We start from the raw sequence: 22,354 nt of genomic DNA, 5'->3' as shown, positions 1-22,354 counted from the left end.
TAAACCTTACTTTAGTGTTTACTAAAAGGTAGAAAATAGGCAGACAAAGGCACTCGTCGAAGTGCCCAGCCATTGGAAACTAGTACATTGAATAATGTGTGTCTATAGCAAAGATGTATCCTTGACAAGGGCATAAAAAGTGTCAGGGTTCATATAGAATATTTTCTTTCTTGGATGTTATTTTCATGATTTTGAGCCAAGTATATATTTTCTCTCACTTTAGATTTAGTATAGCTGCAGGAAATTCTACCTAACAACCAGGAAGATTTTGTAGCACAGATAGGAATGACGAATCACTATTTTGCTCTGTTGATGCCCAAAAAAAGAGGCCTCTGAGGGAACCAGAGAGAGTAGTTGCTGATCATTACCTGGGCTTTTGAGAGAGTGGCAAGACCGCCCACCAATTCATGATCTTAAATTGCAAGTTGAAAATGAACACAGGTAGTGAGATGGTTGTTCTAAGAAATGCCAATTTATTTGAGATCTACTAACTGTGATACAGAATTATGTTTCCTTTTTTTATTATCTCCATTGTGTGGTTTATCATCCCTCCCTGCATTGCCAATGTCTAATTTTGCCTATTATGGAATCTTTCTTGTTACAACTTTGTCCACAATGGTCTTATGATATTTTTCCCATGCTATGTATATTTATTTTAAGTTTACTTTTGTGGAATAAAAGCAATTTCATGACACTAACAATCATAGCGCAAAAGATGTACTTGGCACCGGAGAAAAACAATCAATGAGCAAAGCCAACATTGTGAGAGTGAGGAAGATTCCATAAATGAGCAAAGTGGTTATAGTCATAAATAGGGATACATGGTCTTTATATGTTTTCATTTTGCACATTGGGTTTAAAATCTGAATAAACTGCGGAATCACTCAATGCACATAGGAAATCATTATCATAATTACCTTTAGCTTCATATCTGCAAAATATTTTTTTTTAAATAATTCAATAGACTATTTTTGTGACAAATTGATCGTTTTTCAAGAATTAATACATTTTAAATAAATTATTTCATATCATAATGCGTTAAAGAACTTATTTGTTTTACCAATTTTCCCAGGGAAGTGTATTGTGCAAAATAAGTGTAACTCACAAATTGCTGCTAATCAAACTTGGGGGTAAATCATCACGGATTTAACTTTTTGGGTAAATGAAATTTGCCTAGCCTTAGCCGCTGCAAAGGAGATGACTAAAGAAGGCACTGCAAGGAAAATACCATCAGCAACCAAAGCAAACATAGCAAGAGCAGGAAATTTGCCATAAAATGTCAACATGAGTATAGTCAATACGAGAGAGATACCATAAAAGACCAACACAAAGATAGTCTGTTCAAATAGGAATCACAAAATGTCCTATATTTGTATAGTACAATCAAGGGTGGTGCCATACAAAAACCAGCTTGATCATAGTTTTAGCAAGGAACATCTCAAACCATAAACAATAAATAGGTGTGGTCACAGACAGGCAGCTAGACATATGATATGGATAACTGAAGTGCAATTACATGGGTTGCTGAAGAACCTGATACTTATTGGGGACATTGTTGCCCAGTGACCCACGGATAGGAATGGACTAGGCACAGTCTTGTCATTGATCAGGCGCCTCTCTTTCCAGTGTATGATCCAAAGTGTTTCTTTATTCTTGAACGTAGCAATTTTGTCTCTGCCATGATTCAGGAGGTTCTCCTCATGGTTCTTGCTGAAGTTGGCTGATGGAGAATGGGTGAATATTTGCTGATTAAAACTGCTTACCATGTTTCTCTTTGAAGCATTCATGCATATTAAAGAAAATTAAGGGCCACAAGAATGATGCTACCTGCAGGCAGAAAAATATACAATTCATGTATTAATAATTCATAATTATTTTTGTAGATACTTATACATGTGCCTTATCATATTTACCAAATATTTCCATATATTCATCTCTTCTATATTATTTTATAATTTATGTAGTTTTTGTTTACATTTTGTATTTTTTCTGCTCCTTTTTACATGAGTCCAAGCCTCCTCTAACAAACCAATCTTGTTAACAACTGGAGATGGGTAGTGAGTTGCAGTAACATAATATTGAGGAGCTAATTCTCAAAGGTTTAGATTTAGACTTGTAAACTGAAAAAATGCACATTTTATAGTTACGCGTGCATTTATTCCACACATATGTTTATTTTTAGTAGTCACATACAGGCCCTTGAGATGCTTAAATTCTGTGAAGACCTTAAATAATGGATTTGATTCTGATGCTGGTCCACTGTCTCTCTGCAAGCTGCACGTGAGATATCTGTGATTTCTATGTTCTCCCTATAGATTGAGGGTAAATAGGTAATAGAGGTAGGAAAGGAAAACACACAGGTCCTTGTTAATGGCCCTGGCCCACTGTCTGGTCACTGGAGTAGTTAACAGCCCGGAAGATGAGGTACCACCACTGGCATGCAAATTCACTCATACATGCAACTGATTTTAAAATCAGTTTTATTCACAATCTCATATAGGAAAACACGACTGGGGGCAAGCAGTAGTTAGGTACTTGCAGAGATGTAAGCCAGAAAATAAGGAGGCAGAGATGTGACAGACACGATAGAGGAGGTGCAAGAACGAAGTAAACTGGGCGACTAAGAGAAGGGCCTGATGTGAACTAAGTCTAGAAGCAGGAAATAATTCACCACTGACGCTCATTGCCAGACACAGACAGATATTGAGACAGATATTGAGAGAGTCGCCTTAAATATCGCTCTGCTTGCGCTGACCCAGAAACCAAACACCAGCCATTTTAGGAAAGAACCACACCAATAACGTCAGCAGGTTTGTAAGTGGTCCATAGGTGTAGGGGTCTGAGCGCTGCGTGCCGCCAGGCAATCAAAGCTACCTCTTCTAACAATTTCTGAAGAGTCATATTTGCATAGACTATTATTAATTGTTGGATAACATTTTCAGCTGTTATTCTGACATCTTGTACAGCAGGAAGGATCAGAAGCCGACTTTGGAATCTGATTGGACGTGCTTTGAGATAAGGCATCAATCTTACCATGTTAATTACTGGGGTTGTAATTTATGTGATATTGAAAACGAGAGAACAGCATCCATCAGGCATGTCTATCATTTTCACAATGCAAAGACTTCAAAAACCCAAATATTTTATGGTGTGTAATGACCTATACCTCATGAATTGCTACTTCCAGATAGCAACGTCAGTGACTGAAATATCCTTAAAGACCAAAAGCCCTCTAACATATAAAGAGTAATGCTTTCCTGCTTCTTAACCCCTTCAGTGCTAATGACAAGGGTAACTCGTCATGGAGTTTCCATTGATTTCAATGGAAAGTGCATGCGGAGCCATAAAACACCTTAGCATCCAAGTGGTTGGATTCTCAGGAATAGAATGCAGCAGAATGTAATTTTTCATATGTTGGATCTCTTTGAGAAAGAATGGCTTGATTGCTGTGCAGATCACAATGTTTCTGGTACAAAGGATAGATTAACATTGGGGTGTGTTAGAGAAGGTTCAGAAAAAAAGGTTATTTCAGTTCTTGGAAATCTTTTATATTTTCTGGTCCACCAAATTAAATATCAAATTTTTCGCGTGAAGTGTGTAATTGGACAACAAGGCATGCAAAAGACTATATGAATTCTCTAAAGCAATTGGCCAAATCTAGACACCTCTGCACTTCTTTAACTGACTGGCCAGTCTAGGACTGCTTTGACTTCTTCATCCAGTCTGAACATTAAAAATACATTTAGAGAATTTAAGGCCAGTCATACAAAAATTAGGAATTGCGATTTTCAAATTACGATTCTTACTGAATCGCAATTAGGAAATAGCAATTCTTAATATAAGTAAACTTAGAACTTTCAATTAGCGACTTCCTCATGTGTCACAAATCAATCAATCAATCAAACAATATTTGTATAGCTCAGCACTATCACCCCTAAGGGGATCTGAGCACAAAGGGTGCGTGTCTCAGTTGAAAAGCCAGGTCTTGAGTTTCTTTCTGAAGTCCGCCAGAGAAAGTGCTGTGGGACCGGTTGTTCCTGGCTTTGGCGGTGATGAAAGAGAAGAAGCAGCCCCCGCTGTCGCTGTGACAGATGTGGGGGGTGTGGGGGTGTGGGAGGGAGGCAGAGCGCAAGTGTCTTGCGGGCAGGTGGAAGTTCAGTCGATGGTTGGTGTATGATGGTCCTTGATCATGGAGAGCTCTGTATGCTTGCGTAAGGATCTTGAACTGGCATCTCTTCAGGATGGGGAGCCAGTGGAGGTTTCTGAGGTGAGGGGTGACAGGATTCCATTTGTTGAGGTCCAGAATGAGTCAGGCTGCCGTGTTCTATATGGTGCGCTGCATAGTTATTGTCAGTAAAACTACATCTGGGCAAATTTAGTGGTAATGAGAATGGAACACGTGTTGTCACTGAATGGCAGCGCACTACCAAACTATGCACCACCCGTTACATACCACCCCGATTCCCGTAAATGTTGGCCAGAAGCCCCGCTCCTAAACCCACCTTCTCACCCCACCCCTTCGGTCATAGCTCAATTTGGTGAGTACCTGCACTTTCCCCCTCATTTGAAGCACTGCACATGGCACAGGTTACAGTGCAGTCATCCAGGTAGAATCTCCTCTGAAAGTCCTGACAGTGCTTGCATCATAACTTCCCAGGAAAGCAAATCATCCACCACTCTGTCATCATCTCTGCTCCAGCCTTCTCCAGTAGGTCTTCCCCCTCAGGCCCTAAGCAGGGGGGGTCTAGCACTTAGCCAAGTAATTGCAATACGCCTCTTAGCCACTATAAGACCCAGTATAGTGAATCGCCTATTCAGCTTGTTCTTAGCACTATCTGGGAGCAGGCCTAACAGATATTGTTTAATCATGCTGAGGACCTCGCTGGTGCCTTGCATGTGTTATTTGGGCCAGTATCTCCTCCCAGTAAGTCACAATAACTGAGCAGTGCCAAACTACATGTAATAAATCTCCCTCAATACTACCGCATCTAGCACACTTCGAATATCTGGAATGATAAATAGCATGTAATCATTTAGGGGCGAGGTAGGTCATGTGTACAAAGTTATGTACACATGACCTACCTAATTTAAATCATGCATTAATTGAAACCTTACGGACACCATAGTGTATCTTGAGCCAGTCTTTAGGACTAATAGGGTCATCACTGTTAGGGTTCGATGGAGGAGAAGGAGAACTTGAGCTGTGTTTAGGGTCGGGTCACGAACTCGAGAGACGCACTTTACACACACTGCCTTAGCTCGCTAAAGGAACGCCTCGCGCGTCGTTTGACGCTTGGCTTACTGACCAGTTCTGTGACCACGACCCTCTCTCCCATCGAGTGTTCCAGTTTCGACGCTGCTTCGTTGGTGTCTTCCTGTATTGTTTACGGCTGCTCTGGTCCCCGACTCAGTTCCCCTTGGAGTTGGCCTTGTGCGGAGGTGTAGCGGTATTTCGTTTGTTGGCAGCGTTCTCCCTTTGCTGCATTTCCCCCGCCCCTCCTTTTGTTTCGAGTCCCTTAGTGTTACCCAGTGAGGGAGTAGCTGTTCCGCTCCAAATTCCCCACGGAGCCGGACGGCACACCTCGCCGAGTGTGTTTCTGCTCCGCCCTGCTGTGGTTGTTAGGGCCGGGCGGTGCACCTCGGATTCTCTTCCTGAGAACGAGGGAGTCGTTGTTCCGCTCCAGACTTGCCTGTGGAGCTGGACGACACACCTTGGTGAGCGTGTATCTGATCCGCCACGTTAGGACTAGCTGGCTGGTCGGAACACCTCAGACCCTGTCCTTTTCTCCGTTTCTGCCAGTCCCCCACAGGGTCTGTTGAATGAATGATGAATGTATGAGTGCTCAGGTTATCTCAGTCTAAGACCTATATTCCTGAAGTTCTCTAAGACTATCCTCGTGCCAGCCACATACTCGGAAGGATTGAGATACTTGATGGTCCTTCCTTTCAAGGAGTCTTCCACAAGAACGCTGGTGAGTGATGGACGATAATAAACACAGCTCAATGTTTTATATGTTCTAGGAGGGACCTAGAGAAAGTAAGGGTGGTTATTGTGTTTTTCCCTTCTAGCCTCTACGTTCCTTGGCTGTCATTCTACACGACCTTAATCTTCATCATATGGGAAGAGTGGTGGACACTCCTTGGTTTTATTCCCCCATACTTTTAGAGAGCAGTGTCTCGGAGCGAGTGTTACACATTCTCCTTTGAGGGCTGCTTTTTGGAAGTTTGGGGAATTCCTCTTCGCTCCTGTGGTTCCTGGTGACTGGACCTGACAATCACTAGCGTTCAATCAATCAATCAATCAAGAAATTTGTAAAGCGCGCTACATACCCGCTAGGGTCTCAAGGCGCTGGGGGCAGGGGGGGCTGCAGCTAGTGGTCGAAGAGCCAGGTCTTGAGCAGTCTTCTGAATGCCGGGAGGTTTGTGGTCTGTCGTAGGTGGAGGGGGCTAGTGTTCCAGCTCTTGGCAGCGCGGTGGGAGAAGGATCTACCTCCGGAAGTGGTTCTGTGGATGCGTGGGACTGCGGCCAGGGATAGGTCGGCGGAGCAGAGTTCCCTGTTGGGTACGTAGAAGGAGAGTCTGCTGTTGAGGTAGGCCGGGCCGGTCTTGTGGAGTGCTTTGTGTGCGTGGATCATGAGTTTGAAAGTGATTATTTTGTCAACGGGGAGCCAGTGCAGTTCTCTGAGGTGCAAGGTGATGTGGTCTCTGCGTGGGACGTCTAGGACCAGTCGTGCGGAGGCGTTCTGGATTCTTTGGAGTCTGCTGATGAGTTTGGCCGGGGCTCCGGCGCAGAGGGCGTTTCCATAGTTGAGACGGCTGCTGATGAGGGCGTGGGTGACGGTTTTCCGAGTGTTTGTCGGGATCCATCTGTAGATCTTGGTTGAGCATGCGCAGGGTGTGGAAGCAGGCGGAGGAGACTGCATTGACTTGGCTGGTCATGCTGAGCTTGGAGTCGAGGATGACCCCCAGGTTGCCTGCGTGGTTGGGGTGCCGGGGGGTCCCAGAGATGGGGGCCACCAGGAGTCGTCCCATGCTGAGGGGTTGGGCCCAAGGATGAGGATCTCTGTCTTGTCCGTGTTCAACTTGAGCCGGCTTGCTTCCATCCAGTCTGCGACGGCCTTCATTCCCAGGTGCAGGTTGGATTTGGCGGTGAGAGGTCTTTGGTGAGGGAGAGGATGAGTTGGGTGTCGTCGGCGTAGGCGATTATGTTGAGGTCCTGTAGTCTGGCGATGCGAGCGAGGGGAGCCATGTAGACGTTGAACAGCGTCGGACTGAGGGAGGATCCCTGAGGGACACCGCAGATGTTTTTGGTGGTTCTGGATTGGAACGGGGGGAGGAGGACTCTCTGGGTTCTGTCGGTGAGGAAGGAGGTGGTCCAGTCCAGAGCCTTGTCTCTGATCCCTGCGTCGTAGAGGCGTGTGCGAAGTGTCTGGTGGCAGACGGTGTCGAAGGCGGCGGAGAGGTCGAGGAGGATGAGGGCTGCTGTCTCGCCGTTGTCGAGTAGGATTCTGATGTCGTCTGTGGCGGCGATGAGGGCGGTCTCGGTGCTGTGGTTGCTGCGGAAACCGGATTGGGAGGGGTCCAGGATGTTGTTGTCTTCTAGGTAGCGGGCGAGTTGGGTGTTGACGTTTTTTTCGATGACTTTAGCTGGGAACAGCAGCAGGGAGATGGGCCGGAAGTTCTTGAGGTCGCTCGGTGGTCAGAGAGACGTGGTCATTGGGGTTGGGTGTGTTCGTAGTGGTAGGGTACGTCGGGTTCATTCGGGGGTTGAAGCTGTTGTGGATGTTGGTGATTTTGTGGTGGAAGAAGGTGGCGAGGGCGCGCACAAGGCTTGCGACGGCGGGATGTCGTTGGTGCAGGAGCTGGGGCTGGAGAGTTCTTTCACGATGCTAAAGAGCTCTTTGCTGTTGTGTGCGTTGTTGTCCAGGCGATCTTTGAATGAGGCTCTTTTGGTGGTCCTGATGAGGTGGTGGTGGTTGCGGATGGCGTCTTTGTGGGCTGCGTTATGCCATACCACTTCCACCCGGAGTGGCTGCAGCTTTCTATCTGCACGCAATGCTTGACACAACTGTGCAATCAGGTTAGGACCTCCTGCCAAGAAGAGCAGGGCAACCATCATCCATGTGGGCTCAGGGGGGTCTGGAAACGATGGCCACAGTTGTGACACTGCCTGTTCTTAAAAAATATTTTGTTAAACATTCTCAAAGGGGGCGGGGCCTCCATGGGAATAGTTACTACTACCTTGTAGTAGTGGTAAAAAGGTAATGTTTTGCAACTGTAATTCTGCCGCAAAGCATTAATACATACCAGTGTGATTTGGTATTTGGAAGGGACGCCCTAAATCCACCTCTACCAAATACCGAATCTCAAAACAAATTGTGATTCAAAACATTTTATCAAATTGAAATTTGGCTTTTGCACATTTCAAAATGTTTTTTGCATTCACAAACTGCTGTTTTCGACCCCCAAGAAAGATTTGTACATATAGCCCGTAGTTTATTATTGTTGTTCCCTTATGAGTTGTAAAGCCTCACGTACATGTTGATTGTTTTACGACATGGTAGATAAAAATACAAGAAGGCCGTTCACATATATCACTATGAACTGATGTAGCAAGTCTGTTGATGTGTCATTGATGAAATTGCTGCTGGATCATTACAAAGAGTAAAGGGCATTACCAAGATATGTGTTTATAATATCTCACTGTAGATTGTAGGAGAAACACAGTAAGCTTTGGGGCCAGTTTTATTGTACTTCATGCAACGCAATGCATTGAGACACCTTGCTGTGTGGCGCGGCGCCTCACCGCGTGAAAGGGAGAGGGCAGGAATGCACCATATTTAACATTAAGTTATTTCTCCTCCTTGTGCCTCCCCTGGGAGGGCGTAGTGTTTAGATACATTCCCAAGACATTGGTGGATGCGAGGGAACACCCAAGCTCCAGCCATGGAAAGCCTTTCCAGGGCAGAGTAATATAAAGCAGCGACTTGACCTGCCTTGTGTTACTCCAGATTTGACACGCATGGCAGGGCCACGCTAGGTGGCCTTGCATTGCGCGGTAAATGTGACTTAGGGATTGCATTGCCCTTGTGACATCCTGCAGGACGCATGGGCAATTAAATGCATTGATAAATCTGGCCCTTAGTTTCTTGCCAATGGCCTCTGGTCCACAGCCTGGTCACTGGACTAACTGACACTCCAGAAGATTAGTTTCACCACTGGAAGCTATAAGAAACAAGATATACATTACTGACTTGGAAATGCACTCACACAAGCAGTTGATGGTAAGCTTAATTTTACTCACCATCGTAAATAATAAAACAAGTCTGGGGATGATTCTAGGCGATGGGCCCTGATGGTAAAAATTAGTCAAGATGAAGTAGAGTCTTTTCCTGTGGTGTCAGTTTGAATCATATATAAGGAGACATTTCCAAGTCATGGATACATTGCAACACATTAATTCCCTTTTTTTTTCTATATATTTCATTGTTCCTTTCCACAGTTTTCCCCCTGATTTTTGCCTTTAGCAATTGGATCTTCTACTGGTTTCTACTGATGGATATTTGTGCTTGGCACTGTGCTCTTTCCTGATGCCAGGGACAGTTTTGTAGGGATGTATGACATTACAACGCATGCTTTTACCACGCATGCCTTTACAACGCGGTTTTTACAACGCAAACCTTTACAACGCATAGCGCTTTGGGGTGCTGGATAGTGAATAGTTTAATTTATTATTCCAACTCCAGTCCCCGTGGACACTAGGGAAGGTGTTGGAAAGTAAATTAAACGTATTCCCTATCCTAGAGGGCCCCCCAGCGCAATGCGTTGTAATGGTTTGCGTTGTAAAAGTTGCGTCGTAAAGGCACTGCGTGGTAAAAGTTGCGTTGTAAAGGATGTTTCCCGTTTTGTAGAGATGTAAGTCAGAAAGAAGCAGCTGGGCGCTCCAAGGATATGAGGGAAGTGGAGGCAGAGTCATGACAGACTCAAGGTGGAAGGGGGTGAACAAAATAAACATGAAGGTGGAGGGAAGCAAACTAAGCCAGCAAGTGGGAAATAACCCGCATATGATGCACATTGACATTCCCCGGCTGATAAAGTCTCCTTAAAATAAATACTGCTCTGCCTACACTGACCCGAAAATGGAGCACCAGGTCACTTAATGCCATCTTGGGACAGGTAAACTTTCATTGCGACTCATAGTGAATGTAAATATTTTGGAAGGGACCGCACCGATGGCTGGCTTCTAACCACCATGTTTTCTAAGACAGTATTATTGCCAGTTCCTTAGCAAATGGAAATGCCGAAACTCTTCCGTGATCCAACAACCCCTGACAAGCATTCAACTTTAGACTTGTGCCTGACAAAATCCACATTTTGAAATCTATGTACACAACAGTGGGGTATTTTCATACATTGATGACTGACGCTTCGTTCTAACACACAGTTCCAACATTGGGAAAGTTATGCATTATCGAACTCAAATGTAATAATTGTTATTGTATAGCTGGTAAAGTATGCTACCATTTAATGCAAACGTTTTTTCACACATGACTTCCCCTCCCCATCTTTTATGCATATCATGAAAGTATTACTTCGATTGGTGTAATTTACCGTACTTTCGATTAAATAAAACCTCAGATTTGTGCTGAAATAGCACTACCGTTCCGTTGTGAATTACTACTTTTCAGGTATATAGCTCATTAGCATGGACCTAAATTATATATTTGTTGCATATATTCTGCATGTAGAAATCGTATCTTTATGCATATATTGAATCACTATTTGCTTTGCGAATCACAGATAATGTAGGTATGAACTTGATTTACACCTATAGGATAAGCTTTGTGAACATGTCCCTGGGGCTTTTAAGAATGTAAGGGCCTTAAAGGTGATGCCATTAAGTGGGGAAATGCCATTATAAAGCTATTTACCCGAGTGGAAACGGATCAGATGCATAAAACTAATGCACGCATTCTTTAAGTTTGTCTGTCGTGACTTTTAGGATTCCTTCCAGCTGAAGTTCTGTCGAAGACACTAAATCAAACAAAATGCCAAAACAGTAAAATAACCTACTTGGCAATTCCCAAGAAATGATATTTTCAAAGTTGTGAAAGAATGGCCCGTTATACCAGCCGGTCCATACATCATGCCACAGCATGCACCTGTTATTCACAGTCTATCACTACTGTGAAAAGAAAATAAACTACAAAGACTGTCTAAGTCTGGGCTTGTGCCACTTAAAGCCACCCTTCACTCGGAAGTCAGGTTGATCTCCAATACAACTAAATATGGCAGAGTGATCCAATTTCTAAACTCTTTATGATGGATAACAACTGGCTCTCGTCTTAGTCAATAGGCTCTCCATCATTTAGCAGAGAGTCTCAAATGTATTGTCATATGTCTCCTGCCTGCTATCTCTACATACCAGCTGACTACATTAGTGCACCTATGATATATGCATAACTGTTTATTCGATAACCTTCGCAGATATATACATAAGCTCCTCTGCCCTCAATTACATAATTGAAAGTGCGTGAATGTTCTCCTTTTGAAACAGTAAAATGCAGTCACTCAAAGTGCAGTCAGCCAAGCAGCTGAAGTAGGCTGACCCATTGCCCTATGTGCTGTAGTGGGCGGAAGCAAAATATAAATGACACAACAATAGACCAATAGAGTAAAAGAGTTGTCTGAAAGCATGTATATTATACATATGATTCTAGTAAAATCAAAAGGTCTTGGCTTGCACCAGACTTAAAAACAATTATTGTTGGTAAAGGAAAATAAAACCCATTAAAAACCCGTTCTTTAACAATAGCTGTGCCTTGTTCTGGTTGCAATCACCAACATGCCATAAACAACCTTTCATTCAACCATGTGTCGTGCACCCAATCTACTCAGTTAACTATGCTCATTGCTCTTAACCTTGCTAAAAACCTGTTCACTGACAAGTTCTCCCTTTTCATGGACACTATCCAAAATGTAGTCAACTACGAAGCAGCCTTCCTTGCCCTCATCAATTGGAATGGACTTATTCCCACAGCAACGTGTGGGTTTGTCCTATAAGCCCATAATAGTTTTACAGGGCTTCACACATGTCACACAGTCTACTAACCGCCCTATGTATCTTTTGACCATGTCTTTGCTTTGTGGTCGATTCAATGATGTTCTCAAATGTGTAATACCACACCCTGATAAAAACGCCTCACGTGAAATGAACTAAACTCCATTATCTCTTTCAGAAACAACTTCTTTAATAAAAATATCGCGTAATAATGTAATTACCTTACCAGTTGTGGGTTCACCCACACTTATGACTTCCGCTCAATGTACCAGATGGGCAATCAACACCAGAATATAATACACGTGTTTTTTGGTAACGTGAAAAAAAATAAAATCTACTTTCCGCCAGTCTCTGAATGGATATAAGACTGACAACTTGAGTTGTTGTTTAATAACCACGTGTTTGTCACTGGTCGCAGAACAAACACACGTTTTGTACTTTCTTCTAACATCCTCACTAAAGGAGGCCACCGATACTCCTCTGTATATGTTATTTTTGTAAAAGTCGCTCCCGTATGCTATCACGTGCTGCATCTACGATGCATTCGTGCAGGCAACAGGAGGAAACAACTTATCACCCGCCAGGAACAACCCTCCTCTCCCAACAATTCCTAAGAGTTTTTCAAAACAGCTGAACTTGTACCTCCTGTTCCAAATGTTCTCACTAGATTACCCCTGAACCGTAAATTCTAAGGTCCCTTGTAGGGTCTCACCCGTTTCTATTTCTCTTTCACTTCTTTTCGTCTCTGCACCCTTCAGCCAACACACTCATTTCAGAAATAACACCGTCTTCCAAATCTTACTTTGCTTTTTTTCCATCACTATCTAAAGGCTGATTGGCAAGTAATCAGCTGTAGCATTGCGACCACCAAGAACTATACAACGTCAATGTTGAGCTCAAGTAAATTCGTAGAAAACCTCCGCACGCTTGCAGTCACTTTTTAATGTGGTACCAGAGAGTATGTCAACTAAGGGCTGTTGGTCAGTTTTCAAGATAAGTTTTCTATTTTTGAGACTACGTACACAGGCCACCATTTCTCTTCCAGGAACTGAATACTTGTGCTCAGTGGGCTCCATCATTCTTAATGAAAACACTGCCTTTCATTCAAAAGGACTCAAAACCACACCAAGACCATATGTGCTTGCATTAATTATAATACACCTCATATGCCCTTCAGCAAGGGATTATAGGGCAGGAATTTCAGAATTTGTTTTTATCTCGAGGAAAGCACACTGACAGTAATTACTCCGCATATGGTTCATTCAATTTCAGAAGTGGTCTAAAACATTCAGTTATGTCAGGAAACTCTTTTATGAATTTGGCATCTCGGCAGCTAGACTGCAGAATTCAGTGCTGGCCAAACAATGTCAAATTATCCATGAGTTTCAGGAAAGGACCATGGACACGCTTTGTAAACAAACCTTTCCAGGATGGCGATCTGTCCAAAGGTTGCTACCTTAGGTTCCCGATTCAAGATGAAGTAGAGTCTTTTCCTGTGGTGTCAGTTTGAATCATATATAAGGAGACATTTCAAAGTCAAAGATTCCTTGCAACACATTAATTCCCTTATTTTTCATATCTTTCTTTGTTCCTTTCTACTATTTTTGTCCCTGATCTTTACTTCTATCAATTGGATCTTCTACTGATAGATAATTGTGCTTGGCTCTGTGCTCTTTCCTGATGCCTGGGGCAGTTTGGTGCTTTGCTAATGACTTCAGTATTAATCTTCATCAAGAGCCACAAGAGTTCCAAAGAGTTTTTCTTTTTACCCTTTGGGGATTTTATCTTCTAATTGGGACCTTCTTATGGAGTCACTTGACACTTTTAATTTAAACCTTTCTGTGGAGGATGGCACCATAGCTACCAGGAGGGCTCACCCTCTCCATGGGCAAAAAGGAAAGTGACTTAACAGACCTTCTCAGAGTCCAGTCCTTGTCATGATGCTGAATGTTACTACCAAAAATTAAGATGCCATCTAGGAATGCCACAACATTTTTATATCCTCAAACATTTCACAGACGACACATTGAAAATCAGGCCCTGCAGACACCAGACCAACAACACTGGTTCCATCAGGTGTGGCAAAATGTGTGAGATGTCTCGAATCAGGGTTCAGCACAACATTTTGGTGCACAGCACTTAAATCCAGCTTAGTGTACCAGTTGAGCATGTGGAAAGTGTTGGTTCTGTCAGGTACAGAATTGATTCTAGGTTAACTGAATAACATTAATCAAACCTTTCAGTAATAATCAATGAAAAGCGAAGGGAAGAAAAGACAAATACCATGAATCAAAAGAAAAAAGAACAAAAACAAGAAACACACCATAATTCAATCTCAAGAGATATACAGTGCTGTATCTTGTTCACATTCAGCACTTCTTTTGGCACTTTTGTCACCATATCACTTGCGCCGTTGGAACAAATTACATGTTCATGAACCTTGACAGCCTGTGAATGTCATTTTGACATCATAAAATGTAAAGAACATATGGATTTCTCCTTAAATACAGACCTTGATTGATTTAATTCTGGTGTGTTTTTGTTCTTGTTTCTTTTGATTCATGGCATTTGCCTTTTCTTCCCTTCGCTTTTCATTGAGTATTACTGAAAGGTTTGAGTATTGTTATTCAGTTAACCTAGAATCAATTCTGTACCAGATAGAACCAACATTTTCCACATTCCCGTACACCCAGGTTCTGAGGGGCACTGGGTCAACCCATTATACTTGATGTACAGTGTACCAGTTGGCCTTATCTACTAAGGTGATACGGTCCTCAATTCTTGGCAAAGGAAAGTTTGTAATCAATCCGTCTAAATTGAGGCATCTGAATCTATGCATAAATGCAGTTCCTTCGACTTTTTGCAAGTAAGAATAAGTGGTGGTGAGCATTAGGTTGTTTCACAAGGTTCAATAACCCATTGTTTCTACATATCCGTAATCTGCCTCTCCAATTTACCCTGGACACTATATTGGAAATTACACAATTTCTGCTTTACTAGAGAATTATGTATTTTTTACTTTGATATTATGTACATAACCATTAATGTTTCCCAGCTTATCCTCAAACATTCTTTTGCACCTACTTGTTCAATTCTCTTTCACATTTTCTGTAACCAGATTAACCTGCCCCTTCAAGCCTGATCTAAGTGCCATTTTCAAATCAACTTAATATGACCATCCTAGACGGTTACATTCATTTCTTTGTCACACAGACCTTTCCTTAAATGGCTATAGCCTTGAGTGCAAGGCAAACAAAAACATACTCTAAGAGAATAATTTTGCTACCTTCAACAGATACTACAGTAACATCAGGTGGAAGCATAACTTTTTTTCCAATTCTTTTCATAACTGTCAATTGAAATTATTGTAATTCTTGCTCCTGAATACACAATAAGAACAATACACTTTTTATCAGTTATAACTTGAATTCTAGGGGATCACTGAAAGAATATCGACGGAGAGAATATCGACCTTCAAAAATATCGTTGAGAAAATATCCACAGTCAAAATATCGAGTTTCTATCTACAAACAGGTAAGTACAAAAATATCGAGTTTAAAATATCGTTAACAAAAATATAGTTGTAAAAAATATCGTATTTACTAGAAACAGTGTTAAATTAAATTAATATTAATAATTAATTACTAAAATATACTTAAAATTACTTAAATTAACTTATGATAAATAAATAATTAATGAAAGTTAGATTAAAAAAAAATTATTTCATATTTATTAAACATATATATATATAGTAATAAAATATAATAAAATAATACCCAAAAACTGAAAACTGACCCTGAACCCTAAAAATACCCCTTTACCCAAAAACTGAAAACTGACCCTGAACCCTAAAAATACCCCTTTACCCAAAAACTGAAAACTGACCCTGAACCCTAAAAATACCCCTTTACCCAAAAACTGAAAACTGACCCTGAACCCTAAAAATACCCCTTTACCCAAAAACTGAAAACTGACCCTAAACCCTAAAAATACCCCTTTACCCAAAAACTGAAAACTGACCCTGAACCCTAAAAATACCCCTTTACCCAAAAACTGAAAACTGACCCTGAACCCTAAAAATACCCCTTTACCCAAAAACCCAAAACTGACCCTGAACCCTAAAAATACCCCTTTACCCAAAAACCCAAAACTGACCCTGAACCCTAAAAATAAAAATCGATATTACTTCACTTACCTTAAAAACGATATTACTTCACTTACCTTAAAAACGATATTTTGGCTGTCTATATTCTGTCCAGTCGATATTTTCTCCAAACGATATTTTCAACTCGATATTCTGTCCAAACGATATTTTGGAGTCGATATTATGTCTGTGTACCAATTCTAGGATCTTCACATTTTAATGCCCCCCATCTCTTGGCCAGAACTAAATCATACATTCTGTGATACATCTCAACACCATCATCTCTGACTTTGACATTCACCATACACTTGACTTAAACATTTCTCCCACTTTTACACACTTCCCTATAATGAGCTACTTTTGCACATTGTCTGCAAATGTAACCTTCGGCAGGAAAGCTGTTTGAAACAAATCATATTTAAAGCGCAGAATCCACCCCCGACATTCTAGAGACTTGTTTGGGTCTAAGCACTTGAATCTGTTTGTGTCTGCAACTGAGTGCCTGGTGTTCCTTATCCATCATTCCTTGCACCTCTGTATTCATTCTGGATTAAAACCTATAAGTAGATAGAGGAGTACACATATCCAAGTCTTTGGCATCCTCCAGAGATGTTTCAGTGTTCCTAGCTGCATCAAGTACCTTGTCTAAAGATAGATTTTTGCAAGCTAAAAAGTTCTCTTATACTTTCTTGTAACCAAATCGTGCAATAAATTTGTCCTCAATAAGATAATGTGACAGATTGTGAAGAAACACTAAAGGAAAAGATACAGCACTTCAATACACCTTAAGATTGTGTCCAATAATCTGTTGAAGGAAATGGAAAGTAGGAAGTTCTCAGAACTTACAAAGAGACACAGCATGAGAGGCTTCAGAAGATGGACAGCTTCTCTTGTGTGTGCTGGAAGAGACGTAAGCGAAGTAGTAGCCACTGACCAATTGTAGTGGAGTGGATTATTGAAAAAGCCTTGTAGGACTCAGTGCATGCTGCTGAGGATGATCACTTTTGAGTGGTTGTTCAGTGATTCTACTGCCACACATCGAAGGACGCAGAGAGCACAAGCAGGTTGGCCAAAAACAGACATTGTGTAAAGTAGTTACAGTGAGCTCAAGAATACAGGCAGCGTGTGAGAGACCCACAGATGCAGTTGATAGCATGAAAGCACACAGATAGACAATTTAATAATTCATTGAACTAAGGATTCCGCAAATCACAGTAAAAGCAACCTACTTCACCTCCGGTGAATTTGGTACTTCCCACAAATTAGTATGGCTCACAGCTTCACAATACATTTGCCTACATAATGCCACAGTCAGTCACCACATGCACCTTTACTTGACGAACCTAGAGGTGTGAGCTAGGAACAAGAATGTTCACTCTGAAATGGAGCCCCTCAATGGCAATCCAAGACAGTGGTTTTAAACCAAGATAAGCAAGTTAAGATGAAGAGCATTGAGGTATGATCTGTGACAGTAAACCTGATGGTCCAACCAGAGAAGGAAAATTTAGAAGTGTGCCCTGAGATACATAATGTTTTTTTGTTGTTTTAATTTTTTTTTTTAAATTATTTTATTTAAAATAATTCACAATAAAACGTTACAGACTGACAGCATCAGAGCTATCTGCAGAGGTAGTGTCAAGTAAGTAAATTTTTATTTGCATGATTAACAAAAATCTTACAATTGCTACAATTTAAAAAGAAAACACACCTATTAAAATTACAGACAAATAATTTTAAAATTTCTAAAAAATCTTAGAATAATTTTCTCAAATGAAACCTGGAAATAATTTATAAATATTGCATCAGTTCATCATCCTTCTAGGGCTTAATATAAATAGTATCAATTAATATTTCTTTAATTGTGTGCAAATTCATAAAAATAGTCCTACATTTTATCCCTAGTTGTTTTAGACTTCCAGATTTCCTGTGGTCAACTCGCAAGCATCCAACTTCTTTTTTACAAGTTTTAAAAATGTAGTAAAATTGGCGTTCATTTTAATATCCATTGGTCTAAAACAGACTATCATAGCATGTCTGCAAGTACGAACACCTCTGTCAATGAAGAAGTTTTTCAGATATTGTTTTCTTTCCGCCATCATTACTGCGCATATACAAACAAAATGCCTAATACTTTCATCCCATAGGTTGCATAGTCTGCACATAGTCCGAATAGATGGTCTCAACCAAGGCATTGCATATTTTAAGCCAGGTAAATTGCTGAATCTTGCTCTCATAAATATGTTTTTGGTTTGTACAGACCATGGTATTTCTAAATACGGTTGGACCTTAAGATTTGTGTATTCCTGGACCAAAATCCATGCGTGGGATCTCTTAATGAACAGTTCATTGTCTTTCAAAACGTTTAACTGATTTCTTAGTTATTTTCTTAAAACTTTGTACTGTTAAGGACATTTCCCAGATCTCAGCAATTGACAATTCTTCAAGAGCTTTATGCCTATATTTATAGAAAGACAATGATTCATTCTGTTGCATTTCTTGCCACAAAAGGGTGAACATTGGGTTATTAATATTAGTTTTGATTTGTTTCCAGGTCTTAACGTACTGACCCATTCTTGCATGTTGTTGATTGCATTAGCCAAATTCCAGCCTGATCTGTGCAGGCGATACATTGAATGGAAGCCGAAACAGATGTTTAAATGTATTATTAATAGCATTGTTTAGTACTGTGGAATCCAAACCACAAAGAATTTCACTTCCATATGTAAGGCTCAGGAGCAGTTTAGCTTTTATTATTATTAATGGGGTATAAGTTAGGCCTCCCAAGAATCTGTAAAGTAAGCGAAAAGCCCCTTGTAGGCTTTAGGCTCTTTTCTTCATCTCTATTTTATGGAATGAAAAAGATCCTTTCCCATCAAACAGTATCCAAAGATATTTATACCATTGAACTTTTTCTAGCTCCCGCTTTTGGTGGTACTATTTATATGTACTGCACTTCCGTTTCTTGGTGCTGACTTCCATTACTTTTGTTTTTGTTTCATTTATAGTCATTTTATTGTCAATTGAATACATTGATGGTTTGTTTATTAATCCCTGTAGCCCTATCCTTGTTTGGTTTAGCAGGACGACGTAATCAGCGTATAGTAAATTCGATATTTGCTTCTCAGGCAGCTTTGGTGAGTCTGCCAACTCGCTGTTCATTGCAGGTGTAAAATCTGATAAAAATAGATTAAGTAAATATGGAGCTAAAACACACCCTTGTTCTAGGCCTTGAGTTGTATTGATTTTCCTAGAAAGCCTTGAGCCATTCCCTAGTTGGACTCTTGTCCAAGTTTCAGTATATAACAATTGTATTGCATTTAAAAGGCAGGGACTAATGCCATAATGATCCAGTTTTCTCCATAAAATTTGCCTATCCACACAGTCGAAGGCAGCTTTAAAATCAACAAAACATAAATATAGTGGCTGTTTTTTTGTTTTATATTTTTCCATTAGGATTCCCAGTGTTAGTATATTCGTTGTTGTACCTTGGCCTTGTACAAAACCCGATTGGTTTGGTGGGGTTAAATGCTTTTCATTAGCCCAGTCAATTGACTCCTTAAGCAAAACTGATGCAAAAAGTTTAGCTTCAACGTCTTGGAGCGTAATTAGTGTAAATTGGATGGGAGGGACCAGTCCCCACTTGTATAAAAAGGCGAAATTACAGATCCCTTCCATGAGTCAGGGACTGATCTTGATTGCAGAGCGTGATTAAATACTGGTGTTAAATAGGACGACCAATACGGTGCTTTCTCCTTATACAGCACTGCGGCGATCCCATTTGGGCCAGGGGCACCGTTGGATCTCTGTTTCTTTATTAATTTGCATACTTGGTTTTATGTTATCACTATAGAATTAGTAATCTTTTCTCCTCCTACTCCATTTATAGCCCAGTTAGTATAATTCATAACCATGTTTGGAGTAGGATTCAGGTGCATTTCTATAAACGATACCCATTCAGATTCAGTTACTGTTGAGGAAGTAGATTTCCTATTAGCTCTATTAAATTTATTAACTAGAATCCAGAAGTCTCTTGTGTTACTCATTTTGCAAGCATATAAAGCTTTTGCCCATAACAATTGTTTTTCTTGCATTTTATCCTTCCAGATCAATTTCTTTACTTCTGTATTTATCCTTTTAAGTTTTAGTCTGTAGGTTAAATTACCTGGGAACTTTTTTACCAATCTCAGAGTTCTATTACGTTCTTTTTTCATAGATGACTTTCAGACGATATTTTAACTATTCAACATGATGGTTTTTTCCTCCACTGACCTTTATTAGCATAATTTTGAGACTGGTTGGTAATTAATTCTTTTATAAAGAGAGACCATTTTTCAGTAGCCTTCGAATAATCTCCTTTGAAATGTAACTCAACAAGTGCCTGCGCACTATTTGTCATTGAATCTTGGATGCTATCCGACCAGTAAAGTTTCTTGTAATTTACTGCCACTATTTCTCCCGGAAGTGTCATAAAGTTTTCATATCTTAGGCCATTTAAGTTTAACTCTTGATCATGATCGCTTCTATCTGTTCTCTCTATCTGATATGACAGAATCTTGTGAAATAAGTTCAATGATGCTATGGTATAATTTACTTTGGACCTATGGTCACCTGCTTGATACGTCCAAGCAGGTGGCGAATCTTGCAGAAATTGCCCATTTAGCATTCTTAGACCTATGGTTTCTAATTCCTATACAAAAGTCTTGCCCAATTTTTCGTTCTTTCGTTCCATCATGTCCATTGTTAATGAGAGACTGGGGATTGACCATAAGTAATTTTGCTGTTGTATTTCAACATCTCTAACGTAAGTCCACCACAGATTCATGTTAAAATCTCCGGTGATAATGATCTCGGTTTGGATGTCATTGTCCAGTTGCTGCAATATCATAATTATCAAACTGTTAGCCATAGTTCTTTGTGAACTAATATCGGAGTGAATATACATATATTAATTATTACAAGAGATTTCATTATATTTTGTTCCTTGTATCGTATTTTAACAATTAGATAATCCTTTTGACTTTGGACGTCCATTTCACTTTCCATTTTTCGATCAGTTGATATAAAAGTAGCCAAACCCCCACAAGGTCTTCTATAGTTACTTGTTTTCTTGGCCAATTAATAATAGCCCTTATAACCTTCTAAGCTGAAAGGAACTACAGCCCAAGTCTCTTGTAAACAAATAATTTGAAAATAGCACAAGGTAGATAGTTGCTTGTTCTGGATCTTTGCTTGAACCCCGTTTATATTCCAAGAACATATTCCAACCCTTTCCTTCATGATTGTTGACCCCCTTAAAGGAACTTTATTTGGTGGGTGTAAATCCGGCCTGACATTAAGAGCTGCTGTTAGCCAACCAAATTTTACATTATCAAATAATAAGTCTACTTTTTACTCCTCTAATGATCTTAAGAGATGCCCATTAGTCATACCTATGTTTTTTTTAATATTGAGTATTTCTTATTATTATTGGTCCTTGTTTGGATATGATTTTGTAGTTTTGATGAAACAAAAGGGCTAGGATAGGAAGGCTAGAGGGGAGTTGTTATTTTTATTCCCCAATCCAAAAGAGATTAGGTTCTTGCATAATAAGACCAGCAGCATTAGATGTTGTCCTAGTTACTAATATCGATTCTCGATTATTATTATTGATTATGAGGGATTCAATTGATTCTATGTTGGAACATTTAATTTTCTTTAGTGAGGGTACTGCATTACACAATTTTAATATATTTCCACGATTCAAGATATCATTATTACCCCTAGATATGTATTCTGGTGTAAAGATTACCTGCATAACTTCCTCTTTTTGATCAGGGTTATTTGGTTTAATTTGTTGCATGCTATTTCCATCTTGAACATACTCAGTTAGCTTCCTGTTATGATTACTAACAGTTTGAGGCCAGGATTGTTGATTTTTATGTAACTGCTTCCTTTCAGTTCCCAGATCTTGTGGTAATTTAATATTCCTGCAGGTTTTTAGCAAATCTCTATTCGTTTCTTCCCCTCCAGCATCCTCACCCTTTGCTCTTTTTGTCTCCAATTGTGATGGCTTATTTTCCACCTGTTCCTTATTTTCCTCCACTTGCAGCAGTTTGCTTGTATGGGCTTTTATTTTTTATAACCGTTTGTGCTTCCGATGGATCTTTATT

The 22,354-nt window shown here is 40.4% G+C and overlaps 1 protein-coding gene across 6 annotated transcripts in view; it reads right to left on the bottom strand.

The window, feature by feature from the left end:
* Positions 1-453: 453 nt before the first annotated feature.
* Positions 454-22,354, bottom strand: part of LOC144819223 (uncharacterized) — a 278,149-nt gene continuing 256,248 nt past the window's right edge. For 2 of the 6 annotated variants that reach the window (XM_078677195.1, XM_078677204.1), the window contains exons 7-8: positions 16,283-16,358; positions 454-1,827 (exon numbers count right to left, since the gene is read on the bottom strand). In XM_078677195.1, coding sequence (XP_078533321.1) covers positions 16,306-16,358 — 53 coding nt within the window. In that variant the 3' untranslated portion in view covers positions 454-1,827; positions 16,283-16,305. The remainder of the gene's footprint in view (positions 1,828-16,282; positions 16,359-22,354) is intronic. The other 4 variants (XM_078677210.1, XM_078677228.1, XM_078677221.1 and 1 more) reach the window with 3 other exon arrangements.

This window comes from Lissotriton helveticus, chromosome 1_1 (genome assembly GCF_964261635.1).
Source record: "Lissotriton helveticus chromosome 1_1, aLisHel1.1, whole genome shotgun sequence".
Lineage (NCBI taxonomy): Eukaryota > Metazoa > Chordata > Amphibia > Caudata > Salamandridae > Lissotriton > Lissotriton helveticus.
This window is presented reverse-complemented; position numbering and strand designations above follow the sequence as displayed.